The following is a 17,858-nucleotide window of genomic DNA, read 5'->3' on the forward strand; positions in this document are numbered from 1 at the left end:
GTAGCTCCTGTTAGCCGTCCGCCAGCAGCTTCCAAGCAGCCGGGAAACCAGGGAGGCTAGGTGACTGTCCGAAGGAAGCATATCCCTAAGCAAAAGCCCACAGTTCACCACCAACCTGTTCACGTTTCCGACAAGTTCTTCCTACTCAGCGACACACCCGCTGAGAAACCAACTCTGACTATTGGCAGCTCCATTTTGAGAAATGTGAAGTTAGCGACACGTTTGACCATAGTCAAATGTATTCCTGGGGCCAGAGCGGGCAACACTGAATCCTATTTAGTGCTGCAGGCTCACTGCAAATGACACTCGATTCTATCGCCCCTCTGAAAAAGAAGATAATAAAACAAAGAAGGTTAGCTCCATGGTATAACCCCCAAACCAAATTAAGAAAACATAGTGAAAATTTGAAAGGAAATGGCATTCCAACAATCTGGAAGAATCTCGTTTAGCCTGGTAAGAAGTCTTAAAACATATAGGAAAGCCCTCCGCACTGCCAGAGCAGCCTACTACTCGTCTTTAATAGAGGAAAATAAAAACAACTGTTTCTTTTCAGCACTGTAGCCAGGCTTACAGAGAGTCACGGCTCTATTGAGCCAGGCATTCCTATAGCCCTCAGTAGTAACGACTTCATGAGCTTGTTTGATGATGAAAATTTAGAGAAAACAATTAGAGAAAAAATGTATCACGTCCTGCCCTCAACCACTAACGATTTATCACATAACACAGGAACCTTAGAAATAGCTGTAAAACCTGATATACATTTAGACTCCTTTTCTCCTTTCAACTTACTTCAACTAACTTCAAAGATCTCTTCATCTAAGCCATCAACCTGTCTCTTAGACTCCACTCCAACTAGGCTGCTTAAAGACGTTTTACCCTGACTTAGCACTTTTTTACTGGATATTATATATCTGTCTTTATTAACAGGCTATGTCCCACAGTTTTTTAAAATAGCTGTAATTAAACCTCTTCTTAAAAAGCCCACTCTTGAGCCAGGGGTTTTAGCCAACTATAGACCTATATCTAATCTTCCCTTTCTCTCTAAGATCCTTGAGAAAGCTGTCGCCAATCAGTTGTGTGACTTTCTAAATAACAGTAGTTTATTTGAGGATTTTCAGTCAGGATTTAGAGTGCATCATAGCACAGACACAGCACTGGGGAAAATTACAAATGACCTTTTAATTGCATCAGACAATGGACTTGTCTCTGTACTTGTCTTGTTAGATCTTAATGCTGCATTCGACACCATTGACCATCACATCTTATTACAGAGACTGGAACATTTAATTGGCATTAAAGGAACCGCATTAAGGTGGTTTGAATCCTAATCTATCAGATCGATCTCAGTTTGCACAGTGAACCCCCTGTGCACGCCAAAGTTTTATCATGGAGTTCCACAAGGTTCTGTGCTTATGTTATGTATTGTTATGCAGATGATACCCAATTATATCTATCAATCAAACCAGATGAAAATAATCAGTTAGCTAACTTCAAGCATGCCTTAAGGACATAAAAACCTGGATAACCTGCAATTTTTTGATGTTAAACTCAGACAGAACTGAAGTTATTGTACTTGGCCCCAAACACCTCCGAGACACATTATCTAAAGATATAGTAACTCTAGATAGCATTACCCTGGCCTCCAGCACCACCATAAGGAACCTTGGAGTTATCTTTGATCAGGATTTATCCTTTAACGCCCATGTGAAACAAACTTCAAGGACTGCCTTCTTTCACCTAAAAGAACTAATAAAAGAGATCATATTTCTCCGATATTAGCTTTTCTGCACTTGCTCCCTGTAAAATCCTGAATAGAATTTAACATTCTTCTCCTCACCTACAAAACTCTTAATGGTCAGGCACCATCATATCTTAAAGACTTCATAATTTCTTATTACCCCACTAGAACACTGCGCTCCCAGAATGCAGGGTTATTTGTGGTTACTAGAGGCTTCAAAAGTAAAATGTGAGCCAGAGCCTTCAGTTATCAATCTCCTCTCCTGTGGAATCAGGTCCCAGTTTGGGTTCGGGAGGCAGACACCATCTCCACATTTAAGAGTAGGCTTAAGACTTCCCTCTTTGATAAAGCTTATAGTTAGGGCTGGCCCTTCGTTATGCTGCTATAGCGCTAGGCTGCCGGGAGACTTCATATGATGCACTGAGCTCCTCTCTCCTCCTCTCCCTCTCCATCTGTATGCATTTTTATCCCATTACTGCATGTTACTACCTCGACATCTTCTCTCTCCCATAGATTTATGCTTTCTCGTTTCTCTCCTCTCTCCTTCTGTCGCTTTCAGCAGGTATTTCTGCGTCTGGAGCTGCAGAGTCTGGATCTCTGGTTCTGGGCCACCTGCTGCCCCGGTGTTCCTGCTCGACAACTGCTACTATAATTATTATTATTAGTCTTATTACTATTATTATCATTATTATATTTTAAATTTCTAGGTGGAATTTGCATTGTGCTTCCCTCCCCCCACCCCCGCTTCTCTCTCTCCGCCTCTCTCTCTCAACCCAACATGGCAGCGGCGGATGGCTGCCCACCTTTGAGTCTGGTTCTATAGGAAAAGTGCAATGAGATAACTTCTGTTATGAATTGGCGCTATATAAATAAAGTTGAATTGAATTGATAAAGAGGTAGATTGGATCACCCTGCTCTCCCAGCAGAGAGATAAAGACCCAACTTTCTGGGTTAATGAGACCGCTCTACCATGCTCCGTTCCTGTCATAGCTGCAAAAGCTCCTACTCTGATTGTAAAGTTTCGACTAACACTGGTGTAAGGCAACCAAAATAGAGTTAGAGGCTCTAAAGTGACAATCTCTAAGGAGCTAATAAAAGAGAAAAAAGAAGCTCGACTATACAGTTAGAAACGACCCATAGTGATGAGGACCTCGCCTTATTGACAACTCTTCTCCCTATCCTCTGCATGAATGATACGGCTGTTGCCAACATCACTCACACCATCAATGACAACTTTACTTAGAAAAGGCCATACTAAACCGATGTCGGGTTAATCAGAGATTATTTCCTTAAGGCTTGCAGGTTCTCACAAAAGCATATGAGCTAAAGAGTTATCCAGAAGGCCTTGAATGGCTTCAGAATGCTACAAACCAAGGTTTAGTGATGTACTGCATAGGGGTCCTAAAATTTCGACCACCCAGAAATGGTTGAAAAAAAAAGCACAAATGTTATGAAAAACTTCTTACAAAGTGTAAATGTGAAATTATATGAATGACTCGGGGTTTATGAACAGCATGCTCCTTGCCTAATCCAGAACTCACTTCTGGGTCGCAGGACTGATTATGAATCTGCGGTCTCCAGCTGATGATCTCATGACGTATTATGGACTATGATTAAACTGCTTGAAAGGACGAGGAGGACTGTTCACTCTGAAACGATGTATGTATGAGCTTAATGTGTTCTGTATTTACCTTTTGCTTTAAGTTTTCCTTAACAAGCTTTATTTGTATGTTATAAGGTTAACTTTGCGCATCATCGTAATTAATATTTATATATATATAATAAATTAATAAATAAATAATACATTTCTATGTATGATGCCACTCTAGCCTCCCTCTTACAACATCTTTGCTATACAGAGGCGATATGTGTTTGTTCATAACATTGGAGGTTTTTGGTATGTTTTGTTTTACTTTGTTTTACACCTTGGTACAATCACAGGGTTACAATATATGTATCTGTTCCATGTCGGAGAAAAGCAATGGCTCAGATGCTATTGTGTCATTACTTATGATGGTAGTTTTATGGTGGTATACAAATAGTCACAAAATTGCAAGTCAGGGTGTTGAAAGGAATGAGTGTCATAATCAAAATATGCAATTATGCATTTATCCTTGAAGCCCTGTCTCAGGAGGACCCTGCTTAGGCAGAACAAAAAGAAAAAGAAAAAAAGAGGAAGAAGGGAGGACAGTGGTCTGAAAACCACATTTCCTCCCAAGAGCAGAAGGTGTGACAAACAAGAAGGCGAAGGTGTTATCGTTTTACACAGGCAGACTGACAGCTGTTACAAGATGGCTGGGTGTGTGGAAATTTAATTTCCTACATTCAATGTGTTTGTTACAGCTACAGTATTAACATGGTTTTTATTTTCTCAAACTGGTATTTAACCATTTTTAATTTTTTTATCACTTAGAGTTAACATTTAATCATTTTAAGCTGTTTATTATCCAAGGTTACTCATTGTCATTTAAAGCATTTATTACTCAAATACCTTGAATCATTGAACAACCTTGAATCATTGTACTATGAATTATTCATGTATTTTACTATTTGACTTTACATTTAACACCCTGTATTTTTACATTTATCCTTGCTGTACTCATAATTTTATTGAAGTTTTAACTTTGAGCTGGAACTTTAGGGGATTTACACATGGTGTTAGTTGGAAAATCCCCTGAAAAATCCCCTGCTGTAAATTCCGCCATCTGTTTCCACTCAGCTTTAATCCTTTAAACACTTGAAGGGTTGACTTTGATACATGGTACTTTTATTTACTTTTACCTATATAATCATTTATCTTCACATATATCATATTTTTTTGCATTTATCCTTGGTGCATTTGTGAAATATGGTAAATATATGGTCTTTAATGCTTTAGATACTTTTGTTTTAACATGTATCAACTCAAAGACAGGGGTTTTCTGTAGGTGAATCACCCAGACTGTTAATTTGGAAAGTCCCTTGCTGCACTTTCCCTTATCTGCGCCTGCAAATGCACATGTGGTTAACACGTGTGGTCCGCGGAGGCGCCTATATTAGGCAAAGCTACCCCCACTTGAAGCTCTCTCTCCGCTGAGCCCAACCATAGCAGCACTTCCTGTGACTGGAACACACACAACCACAGACTTTGACTTCAAAACTTATAATAGTATATTTCTGCATTTTTCTGAATCTGGTAAAAACAGTTTGCCAGCAAAACCTTGGTAAGATTCACCTGCCTCCCTGCATAGGGCTCTGTTGATGTAAGAGCAGTGCAAAGCCAAGCGCTAAGGCTGTGGCAGCGTACTGAACTTTCGATTAATTTTATTTTAATAACTATAAGGTGACTTCTCTTAAATCAATAAGCCTTCAATGTATTTTGACAACTTGAGAGCTGTTTGCTGGTAATACCTTGGTGAGATTCACCCGCCTTGCGTTATCTCCCTGTATAGGGCTCTGTCGGTTTAGGAGCAGTGCAAAGCCAAAGGATTTGCAAACACACAGTGTCAACCAGTTGCTAAATATAAATTTCATTGAAACTATATTGAAAATACAATGAGTGATTAAAAAGATAAAAACTGATTTGCCTTAGGCACATTCACACACACACCACACTCACACCTTAGAGAGGGTAGAGAGCCTGTGTAGGGACCCCTCCCCAGACTGACCAGGTATTCGGATTTGGCGAAACTGTTAGGATTCAATTGGTTAGGGTTGTAAATCCCGATAGGGTTCTTGAGATAGAGTGACCAGGGCAGGTTTGTGGGTCTGCAGGAGCGCTCCCCACCAGCTGAGACCCATAGCAGGCGAGGGAAAGGGATCGCCGCAGGGATTGCCGCAGGGAGTGTTTTCCTGTGATGTCCGCATGAGGCCAGTGGGTAGAATCACATAAGAGGTCCCTCCACCGCCCCTCTCCCCTTCCCATGTCTACATAACTTTAGGGCTCATACGTTGCCTCGAGTCAGGTACGAGGCCAGTGAGCAAGTTTGGCCGCGTAGGGGTCCACAATAGCAACCGGACACCAGACAGAGAAACTAGCTGCATCGTTCCCTGAGGGTTAAGGGCCCACTAGTATAGTCCATTGATCCATGAGTGCTACAGGCAGCAGATTAATGAATGTGCCATCACCGTCTTAGTTTGATGCTTCTGAGAGCAGCAGTTTCAAAAAGGAGGTAAAATTCTCCTTCCTGCCACGTAACACTAATAAATTAATGCAAAGCCGTTCACAGGTTTTTGCAACAATGCATTCCTCCATCCCAGCATTCTTTCCTCTTCTCTTGCTTCTACCTTTCCCCCATCTTCTTTGGCCGCATCAGCTCCTCCAGCCACCACAGCTGCATACACCGCACCCACAACAGCAGTTCATGAAGGTGCCATTGGCCAAAACCCATCTTTTCCTCCTGATTTTCAGCTGCAGTCCCTTCTTGCCGCTAATAATGTTAATCTTACTCAATTGATACATCCATCCACATGTAATCCTCATACCCCCAGGGAACTGCAAACTGCACTCAGGCCCATCACACTCACTCCCTATCCACTCCAAAAAACTCACGGAGGTTGAATTCACCTTCACATTCTCCCTGTACCATGACAATGTTTGTTCTGCCTTCCCCCGACTACTTGTCACTGATTCTCAATCACCCCTAAACCAGCCACCCAGCCAACCACCCCCGACCCTCTTCCTAAAGGAGTGGATAAGAGAGGAAGCTATCAATGGTAGCTGGAAGCTGGGTCCATGGGGGGAGGATTGTGGGAGACTGAATTCAATTGCTCTCCTTTGTTTACAGAACAAAAGAGCATACAGTCTCCTAATAAAAGTTCAGTTAAAGTCCCAGAAATGAATTAATTCAAAAGATGGAGTGCCAGTGGTCCCAACACCTTCATCCCTCATGTGGACCCTTAATCCATCCCTCCTACATCATCTTGGCTCTCCTCCATCCATAATACACAATAAACTATTCTAAATCTATATCTTTATTGGCGTGGTCTTTTGTTAGTGAATCTGTGCTTGTGAAATGCTATAAAGTTTGACCTCTTGAGACCTCTAAAAGTTAATCATATGAAATAATCTGTAAAGGGACAATCACTCTTGCAACCTATTACAAGTATCACAAGTAGTAGACATGGCTTTGTAGTAAGGGTTAGTAAGCAAAAACATTTGGAAACCACAGCTTTAATTCACCATAGACTGCCCTCTAGGAGACACAAATACATGTTACAACACTGAGCCTTGGTACAGTGTTCTCCACAGACTAGTGGAAAGACTAAAGGACTAGTTAATCCTCAAAAGAAAAATAAACCATAAAATAAGACAGAGCATACTCCATGTATTTATAAGGTGATTTGATACTATGCGTCTTAGAGAACTTACAGCGATCCTGGATAGAGAGGCCTTTACTGAGCTCCATTTGTCCTTTCGCCGGTCGATGATGATAATGAAGCCGATACTGGCAGCATCCAGGCTGGAAACAGGAGGCACAGAAGACATGTAACTGGACAGCTGCTTTGTGATTGTGTGTGTCTGTGTAAGCCGTGCCAATCAAATTCCCTAAAATTGGATTTTTACTGCTCCTGAACATGCAGAGTTCAGCTGAAGAGCGAAACATCTTAAAACATTTTAAGGAATACACCAATAGGTTCACCACTATGTGGTAATTTCCAGAAATGTCAAACCATTGCTGTATAATTGGAGCAACTAAATTAGTGATGCTCTGGCCAAGGTTAGCCCTATACCTAATACACAGACAAGCCATAAAAAATAGGGAACTATTGTATACAAACTTTTATATAGTCCTGTCGGCTAACTGTTAATGATGAGGACTTTAAAATTCATGAGGATCGCTGCTAACAGTTTCACATTTTAAAATATGCTGACTCCATGCTAACACTTTTTATATATATATATAAATTCTATCAATCTCTTACAGAGCATGGCTATATCATTTAAGACAACTTGCCATTTCGCTAGAGGTACATCATACCATCTAGCAGGGATACATAAATGATTTCTGTGTCTATATTCTCATCACTTTGTGTTAGCTGAGTGGCTTAAGGCTTACAGTAAGTCAGCTGGTTTGTGCTAATTGAATTAACAATTTATTTGGGAATATGCAGCACTAAAACACAAAATCAACTAACATTATAAGCTTTAGTTGATGTCCAATGAGCAGAGTGAGGCCTGAGGCCTTCTTTTGGCTAAGGGGTGACTTGAAGTCAGAGGAAGAGTCTGATTATGTGAGGATAGCCACAATGAAAACGAAGTTGTATGTGTATAGGAGTGTGTGTACCTGGGGATGCTGGTCAGGTAAGTAACAACATTGAGGAAGTCTTCCTCTGGCACTTCGCTGAAGTCTGAGTATTCTGGGAAGGTGATGATGGGGGCGCCATCTTTCCCTCGCCCTCCTGCAACACAAAAATACCACACACACACACACACACACACACACACATTTACTTTCCTTCCTTCTAGCGTAAACTCACCTCAAATCTTACACTGTCTGACAGTATTACATATACTGCATATTTTGTATCAGCTTGTTTATAGTAGATGTCTTGTTTTGCATCACTTTATACACATTTCCCACAAATTCAGCTTGTTTCTAATCTATGGTATTGTTTGAAACTTTGGGATCTACACTAGAATTTAAAATATCTTTCAGCATAAGTTTGTACTAACTGTCCTGCCAACGGGACAGTGGGGTTGAAGAGGATGAGAGCAGGTGGAGGAAAATCTAGAGAGATGGAGGTCTGCTCTGGAAAACAGAGGAATGAAGCTTAGCCGCAGTAAGACAGAATACATGTGTGTCAATGGGAGGGACCCAGGTGGAACGGTGAGGTTACAGGGAGCAGAGGTGAAGAAGGTGCAGGACTTTAAGTACTTAGGGTCAACGGTTCAGAGCAATGGAGACTGTGGAAAAGAGGTGAAGAGGCAAGCAGGTTGGAACAGGTGGAGAAAAGTGTCAGGCATGTTGTGTGATAAAAGAGTATCAGCAAGAATGAAAGGAAAGGTATTCAAGACTGTGGTGAGACCAGCGATGTTGTACAGCTTAGAGACAGTGGCACTAAAGAAACGACGAGAGGCAGTGCTGCAGGTAGCAGAGCTTAAGATGTTGAGGTTCTCTTTGGGAGTGACGAGGATGGACAGGATCAGGAATGAGTACATCAGAGGGACAGCTCATGTTAGATGTTTTGGAGATAAAGTCAGAGAGGCCAGATTGAGGTGGTTTGGACATGTTCAGAGGAGAGACTGTGAATATGTTGGTAGAAGGATGCTGAGGTTGGAGTTGCCAGGCAGGAGGTCTAGAGGAAGACCAAAGAGGAGATTTATGGATGTAGTGAGAGAGGACATGAAGTTAATTGGTGTGAGTGAAGAGGATGCAGAGGACAGGGTTAGATGGAGGCACATGATTCGCTGTGGTGACCCCTGAAAGGGAACAGCCGAAAGGAAAAGAAGAAGTCAAATTACTACAAACTAATGTACACACTAAAAGCCTGGGGCCAGGTATTATTCCAACATAGAAGTTCTGGTCTGTGGTTTCAGGGTATACACAACAGACAAATGTCTAAAGCTGCACTAATCAATTTTATATGAACTATGGGTCAAATGACTATTTGTAATGCGAAAGATGTCAGCCAAAACAGAGCTTAAAGGAGAGTTAATATTGGACTTACATTCATCACACGTTAGCATATCAACTTTCTGGGATGAGTGAAGATGTGCCAATATTGTGTTTTTGCTTATTGCACTGCCCCTATGTGGCCAAAAAAACCCCACAATTAATGCAGGTAAGAGAAATCTCTACCCTTGGACTTATATTGTATAATTTCTAAGGCAGAAATCCTCTAACCCTCTACCTCTCTTTTATAAAGATGTTGAATATGCATGTAATAGTATCAGTAGTGAAATTTCTATGTAACCGATTGCCCATTTTGCAACTCTGTGTCTGCAGTTAATAACACAAAGGTAAATAAACCTACAGTATATTCAGTACATGAAAGCTTTTACATTGGCTGTGGAGTCTGGGAAGTTTTTCAAAAAGTCAAACAGCAATGTACTTTGTTTTTCGAATAAATTTGCGAAGAGGAATGGAAGAGTGAGATCCACCATGGCTTAACAGGTAAAGAAAAGAGCACCACCTGCATACGTTAAAAGTTCATAAATAAATAACAACAAAAAATCCAAGAAAAGAGACATCACATTGCTAGGTATACTGTGTTACTGGCAAGAGAAAAATTCACTTCACCACTTTAAGTGAAGAATCGTGCCAGTTCACATGTGACAAAATTGTATATAAAGAAAAAGACCAAAATATCCAGCCAACCCACATACTACTGAGAAGGCACACATGTGGTGAAAGCCATAAACCAGGCCTGTGTTGCTGAAAGGGATTTTTGGAAATAGTTGTAATTTGGGATGTTGTGACAGGACTGAGAAAGGGAATGAGGAGCATCCCTGGAGAACCACACGGGCTGCTGTGCCACCGGTAACAACACATCTGGAAAGTCTTTGCAGTGAATAGCTACCTAATGTAAAAAAACACATCCATGATAAAAATGGAAGTTGAACTAATTGAAAAATTTATATTGTTCAATACCATCTAAAGTCTTATTTCATACTTTTCAGACAAAAGCAAGGATATGCATGTATCTATTTTAATGCACAAAGTAGTGACCATGCAGCGTCAGTGGAGACTTTCACATGGGAGTGGCAGCAGCTGTAGTATTTGTAATGGACAGATACTTTACACAGTACTCTCAGGGGGTCTAAATTCAACTGTTAACCATTCATTAGGCCAATCATGCCGTGCTGACAAATAATCCATTCAAACAATGCACCACAATTTAATGCATCATTTCCCACAGTGTTAGTGTAATATTATTTTATTCTCTGATTTTAGTCTTTAGTCAGTTTATCATCCTTCAAAAGCTGCAGAAATCTAATTCAATACCTTTAACACAACAGTGGAACTTATGTACTAGCATACTAGCATATGATGGGAATGTCATTAGATTTGTAGGTATTTGGTCAAAGTATTGGACATATTAAAATTTTGACTTGATGATGGGATAGGAAAAGTTAAGGGATCACCAAAGTTATCACAATTCATCCTGACGGGGATATGAATATACCAAATTTCATGGCAATCCATCCAATAGTTGTCGAGACATTTTACTCAACAGCACAGATGTCAACTTCATGATGGCACTACAGTAAAATCAGTAGGATTCATCATCTGGGCACAATGATCATATGTGCCAGATATCATAGTAATCCATTCAATAGATGTTGACACTGCTCAGTTTAGCAGGAACAGCCATATAGAGCTGGTAGTCTGAGCTAACCAGCCATGAGCAGCTGCTATCAGACTCTCCGTGTCCATGCTGAAAACACAGAAAGTCCGCTGGAACCGTCACCAGAAGCACATTCATGGCCCTTTGTGAAAGTTTCTGTGTGGTACCTGTTTTGTAGCTGAGCTAGCGGCTTAGAGGCTGAGAGTATCTCCAGTGTGTTTGTGTGTCTGTGGGAGAGTGTCAGTATATAGCCATAGCCCTGCTGTTTATCATGTTAATGTTCCAGGCTACAGTCAGTTGGTGTTCTGATATTTATACTTGGCGGGAGCTGATATTAAAGTATAGCCTACCTCAGAGTGATGATTAGATGATGTGATTCCAAATTATAAACCTGGCCAGTGATTCATTTATTTACAACAAAGATAGTGACTGTCTCTGATGGTAACTCAAATTGCTACGTCATTTGATTTGGCACAAATGCAGCATGTTACGTACCGGAAGGTCAAGGGGGAATAGTCTGTTAAATGTGAAATGAGGGTGATAGTAAATTTTGTCAAATATAGATTTTTAATTGGATAGGCCGACATTTACATGTAGACTGATGGGTGTGCATGACAGCATGCTGTGTTCTGGGACTGGGCTCACTGGCCAATCACAACCAGATTAGTTATACTTGTGCTTACGTCATAGGCTCTGCTGTAGCCTACTCCGTTGCTACTGTTGCGGCTGTAAAACGGTGGATAAATTGCTTTGAGCGTCACAACCCCTGCAAAAAGACTTGTTTCACTATCAGAATTTGATCAGTTTGGTCCGATAACATTTGGAAAGTCTAGAAGAGCTGCACGATTTAATTATTTCATCTCTATTCAAATTATTCAAGATAGGACTAAACCAGTGGTTTTTATTCCATCCATCCATTTTCTACAAGTGACTAATGGACAGTGGCCAACTGGAGTGTTATTCACCACATTAAAACATTTATATATTGTTGGGACTGGGAGGAAGGCAGCGGCTGCAGACTGAGTTAGATGTTGGTCAAAGAACCCACGGTAATTCAAAAGGGCTGTAGCCGCTCTGCCACCGTGCACCCCAAGTGGTTTTTATTTTAACAATATAATGTTAAACAAAAAAGGAACAAAAGGAACTGACTCAAAATGGCGACTGAGGCATGTTTGATAAAGTGTGTGATCGTGTAGGACAATAGTACCCAGTTAAAAGAGAGTTAGTTAGCATGCAAATACACTGTGTGAAGTATAACGTTAACATCAAGGTAGCATGTGGCTACCAAATGACCTAACAGATGAAAACACATCACAACAATATAACTCAATGAACTAGTCCATGGAGGGAAAGAAGGTTGCTTTGAAGTAGGCCACTGCTTGTTAGCCCGCAGTCCGTCTGTTGTAGATGGGCCAAGCTGGAAAGAATTGTGGTTCTGGGAAAAGTCCTTGCTGTGCAGCTTCCTCTGATCTGCAGATTGTGCAGATCGAAGGAAGCCGGTTGGTCCATCTGTTGTTCTCTTAACTTGGTGCTAACCTCCTTAGTTGCTTGTTAAAATTAGCTGGCAGACTTTGTGTAATAGCTGTTCACGCTAACAAAACTTGTTGCAGGGATGTTAGGCAGGCTTTTGCAATGCTGTTTTAGATCATAGAGAGAATTCAATTCTGCTATGTATCTGTTCCAAGCAGGACACACTGGAGGACAGCTAATGCGGCTGCAGTGTAGAGGCCAAGAGGAGAGAGAGCTTGCTTACTCTCGGTTAGCGGTGAGCTACCCAGAAATCTTAAGACAAAGGCAGGTGCTTGTGCAGTCCGGAGCAGGGAAAGTGCAGAGTTTCCGGGTTATCCTCTGAAAATCGCACCATTATCCTATATGTATCACAATTAAATGACAACAGGTCTCAATCTGTCGTCTGGTTTTCATAGAAGTCCATTGAATGTAAAAAATCTCGTAAAGCCCACCAGGTCGCCCACTTGTGCTAGTTCTAAGCTGCTTAGATCGTATATACAAATATAAATGTTTAAATGTTGTTGAAGCCTGAATATGTGTCCATTCCTCAATTATTTATATTCCTTTAGTCCATAAGGGTCCACCGATCAAAAGAATCAAAACAGTTTTTCATAAAAAGTAATCCAAGTATAAAGTATATAGTAAATAACTACGGTAACCTTTGGCTTTCATCATAGGTAGGCTAATGGTATTTTGATATGGGGCTCTCTCTCTCTCTTTCTGTGCATGAGGTTGGCCTAGATGCGCTGTCTCTCAGAGCTATATTCAAATGAATGATCATTCGTAATTGATGTTATTAAATAGCATAATTTTTATACAAGGATAAAACAATTTGATAGTATTTCCCACTTCTGAAGGAATTAAAGGCATGTTCCATATAGACACCTGTCACAAAGGCAGGTTGAGTTCAGTGATTGAAGCAAATAAAAGCCTGGGCTATTAACTGAAGTTTTACGGCACAAATACTTCAAAATGCTCTTAAACATAGCCTCACACGCGGAGAGGAAACTCAAAGCTTCCACTTCACATACCCCTTTGGCTAGCTGACAAAAGCAGCTTCACCAACATCTTGCCTTCAGGCTGGACCTCACCTTTGAGCTCAACGGTTGCTTTTATTTTATCTTAGAGGTTTCTTAGAGGTCTTTCTTGAAGTTTTTCTTTTCCTCACCTAAGGTCCACTCTCAATTTAACCCTTTTCTAAGCAAGCCTTTGAATACCTCATGTTATGAACCCAGTATGGGTCATATTTGTTGTTGTTTTTTTTTTTTTTTTGTTTTTGCAGGATGGTGTTAGGGTGAGTGACGTCATCATTACTGAAGACTTACACCTGTGTGGAGCTGATGCCGGCAAATTTATGCAGCTCCCTTCAGTGTGATGGTGCTCGCTCTCCCTTCCTCTTGTCGTGCTCGTTCTCCCTTCAGTTGTTTGTTTTGTTTTCATTTGGTCTTTTTCCTTATTTTATTTTTACTTTAATAAATGTTATTCTTTTTTGACCCTCATACAACGTGTTATCTCCTTCTTTGTCGCGGCTTGCGAGCCGGCCGTGACACTCAGTATTAAACTGAAGAGTTGTTTCTTTTGACTTTTAAATTTTTGTAACGCTACCACTAAGCCTCGCGATTTTCATAGCATGTTATTTTCCTTTTAAAGTTTCATCTGGCAAACAGAAATACTCAAGCCTAGCTGAAGAAGTTAGTGTAGTCAGAGATATTTTATTTGACAAGCTACAACATCACAGACTCGACAAGAAAATATTTTAAAAAACAATCATTTTGAATCCTGCATCTCCTGAAGAACTGTGCCAGCAACGTCTTGCCGTAGGCCCTAGAATGAGATTACCAGACTGGCTAGGAGACATCATCCTCTCGGTGACCAACTGCTTTCAAGGAGTCACCTGGGAGCATAACCAGCAGCTGTGCTCCTAAACGACGTTTAGTCACCGGCAGACAGCCTGTACCTCCCACTGCACAGTGAATTCAACCCTGCACACAATGCCAGAACGCCAGTGGAAACATCTCATCTTAGCCAGTGGTCCAAAACAGTAGGCTAAACCACAATTTTTGCTGTGATAGAGTTGATGTCGAATAAAATTAATTAATTCCCATTTAGAGAAGTTAATTGCCCTAGCATTACATTAGTGTTTCACCGCAGTTTTATTTTAATAATCAGATCACATACTTCGCTTCACTATTGCCACTGAGTAAAGTTTATCTCACCATATAATATCTTTATTCATTTGTTTGTTTTATTCTCTATCATATACTCATCATTAATCCCTCATTTATTCAGTTATTGGGCAATTAGCAATAAATAAATCTCATTTAATCAGTAAGAAGTTCCATTTTCGAAGGGTGGTGCCCCGAGGTGAATTTAATGTGAGTTAAATGCTGTTATTCAAATAAATACCAATTCCTCCTGATAGCCAGAAGTGAGTGTAAATCTTCTTCCTCTTAATGCATTTACTGCAATATTTTAATGCCTTTTAAGCTGTTGCAACTACAGCAGATTGACATCACTCTCATATCTGACACACACAAACACACGTACAGTGTTGGGGAGTAGTGAATTACATGTAATTAAACAAGTAGTTTAACTTCATTTTGCAGTAGCTTGCTGGTAGTTCAACTACATTCATATTTGCATAGTGATTGAAGTAGTTAATTTACTTTTTTGCGAATTTAACTACTACTTACTACTTATTTGTGTACACTAACTACAGAAACTACAAACAACTACAGAAACTACAAACAATTTTGGGCCCTGAAAGGAAAGGACTGATTTTTTATTTTTTATTTTACCATTGCTTCTCTACGGTAATTCAAGCTGACATCCCTTGCACTTTCCCATGAACAGTGGGATATTTTATTTTTTGGGTTTATGAATGACCTGTGAACAAGTGGGCACTTTTTGCAATAAACTCAATTGAGTGGCATTTTTTGCTGGCTGACTTTTTTGTATTATATTTTGTTATAATTTCGTATCACATGTACATTGTCAATTTCATCATCAAGCAGTTTGAACTACCTTTTCAAAGTAGCTTTAGTCAATCAAACTAGAATTCTCCCTGTTGGTAGCTTTGCTGTAGTTCAACATATTTCAGTGTGAAGAAATTGGTAGCTTGCAAAGGTATGCTTTCAAAGTAGCTTCCCCAAGACTGCGTATATACAGTAGGGGTACATACATTAGGGGTTTCATAGAATAGTCTACTAGTCGAATAGTTGACTATCAAAACCACTAGTCGACACTGTGCATTGTTGTAAACTAATCGTTCATCTGTGGTTTTAGCACGGTGCAGTAATAAAGCAGTGGCAATGCATCTACAGCAGATATGCAGCTGGGGCGCTGTGGGTAGTTGTTATTGACCAATCATATTTGTCATGCTTGCTTAACTTTAACACTGTGCAGTGTAGGGCACAAAGCAGCAGTGACATGCAGCAAGAGCAAGAGGGAGAAAGAAACATGGCTGTGTGCCCCAATACTCGACTAAAATCAACAGTGTGGAAATACTTTACCAGAGCAGATAAAACTTCCAACTGCAATATATGTAAGACGTACCACAGCAGTACCAGCACTGTGCATAGCCTTATAAGCTACACCCGCTTATGGCTAGCGCTAGCAGTGGCAACATTGGCGAGGAGAAGCGCGACAGCTCTTTCCCCTGTGCCAATGTGACAGTCACTATTAATATTGTTTATTTCAATAAGCCAATACATTCATAAACTTTATGCAACCTCCGGACATTTGTGTTTATTGTCGAGATTGCTACAGTACTTTCACACAGCACCGTAATGCAAACGTGAGGCCGCCGTGCAGCTAAACCTGAGTGGGCCCCTTCCCTGCAGAACAGAACTTTAGAACACTGGACACAGATTATCGAGTTAATTGTACTGAGTAGCTTTTAAACAGTTGGAGCTTATTAAAGTGTCACAACTGCTGTCAAGGTGCTACAATGGCCATGTTTGCGGGAGCTGTCCACAGTACTCCGTATTTAACTCCTCTTCATTACTCATTGTCAGCGAGTGCAGAATTTCATTATCAAAGTTATTGTAAAAAGCCCACCTGCCCACTCAACTCAGATTGTTACACAACCGTATGCTACTGTGAAGATAGATAGAATGAGCTTTTCCTTTAAGGCCAAAATATTTTTAAATCGGTTTCTCAAACAGAGCAACAAAGATTAAATAAATTGTGAATACACGTTCATTAATAGAGCTACAGTATCTGTTTTCTTACAGCACATTTTTTTTCAGTACTCAGGGTGGCCAGCCCCGACAGTGCCATGGTTTCAGTTTTGAGCATAGACATGGGAAATAGAGGTGCTGCAGGCCCCTCAGCAAACCAGGAATTATAAAAACCATCAATTGATAAAAAAGTGTGATGAAGACTCGCAGCAGTGAGAGAGAGAGAGAGAGAGAGAGAGAGAAAGCGCTCAGGTGGACGAGCGAGAGAGAGGGAGTGTGCGAATATGGACAGAATCGTCAACCTAATATAAAAACTATTTGATCATGAAGCCTAATGTTACAATTCTGTGGTTTAACTACACTGCAGACTATTAGTGACAAACAGACATTACATAGATCCACATTACATACACTTGTCTCCTCTATGAAATGTCTGTATCCTCACTGCGATGCATTATCAAACTATGATGAACTGGTCGTGCATGGGTCACATCTCTCACCCAGGTGCAGTCTCTCCCTCTTCATCTGCAGTTCTCATGCAGTGTTGTTCACTGTGTAGTTTCTGTGGCTGCTTTGACATACAGTATGTTGGTGTTCAAGTTTGCTGTCTGCTGTAGTGTAAAACGTTCTCAAATTGTTGTAAATTGTTGTAAATAGCTATTAGATATAACTTACTATGGCCATTCAAATTAATACAAAATACCATGAATATCACGCACCATTTATTATGATGTCATTATATAGACTGACCTTCTCTCAGCACCCCCAACTGTGACTGACTTCCAGCGTCCCTGGATTTGGGGAGGGCGCTTGCGACAGTCACAGGTAGCGTAAGAAATAGTTTAATAGCCATGGCTACATCAGGCACACTTGGTTGGTAATATGGAGTGGTGCTTTATGAATACAGGCGGGAGCGGAGCCTGTTTGGACTAACTCCCTCTCCTTGCAGGGGCTGTGGGGTTATACTTCATGGGCCAAGTTAAGTTTAAGTTAAAAGGATTGCCTCGTGTGATGATCTGTGGGGAGGGGCAACACACACACACACACACACACACACACAGACAGGCCTTTGGTTGTCTCTCTCGCTCTCTGTTTAGAGACAACTGACAAATATGTGGAATAAATATGTAATTTAAACAACACTATCACAAACAGTAGTA

General features: G+C 40.6%; 1 protein-coding gene across 10 annotated transcripts in view; it reads right to left on the reverse strand.

Moving 5' to 3' along the window:
• The window catches only part of mcf2l2 (MCF.2 cell line derived transforming sequence-like 2), a 260,332-nt gene that overhangs the window by 154,475 nt on the left and 87,999 nt on the right, over positions 1–17,858 (reverse strand). For 9 of the 10 annotated variants that reach the window (XM_044199615.1, XM_044199613.1, XM_044199618.1 and 6 more), the window contains 2 exons: positions 8,005–8,119; positions 7,089–7,179 (listed from right to left, as the gene is read on the reverse strand). In XM_044199615.1, the coding sequence (XP_044055550.1) occupies positions 7,089–7,179; positions 8,005–8,119 (206 nt within the window). Of the gene's footprint in view, positions 1–7,088; positions 7,180–8,004; positions 8,120–17,448; positions 17,630–17,858 lie in introns of those variants that run through there. The other variant, XM_044199617.1, reaches the window with a different exon arrangement.

This window comes from Siniperca chuatsi, linkage group LG6, assembly GCF_020085105.1.
Source record: "Siniperca chuatsi isolate FFG_IHB_CAS linkage group LG6, ASM2008510v1, whole genome shotgun sequence".
In the NCBI taxonomy this organism is placed as follows: domain Eukaryota; kingdom Metazoa; phylum Chordata; class Actinopteri; order Centrarchiformes; family Sinipercidae; genus Siniperca; species Siniperca chuatsi.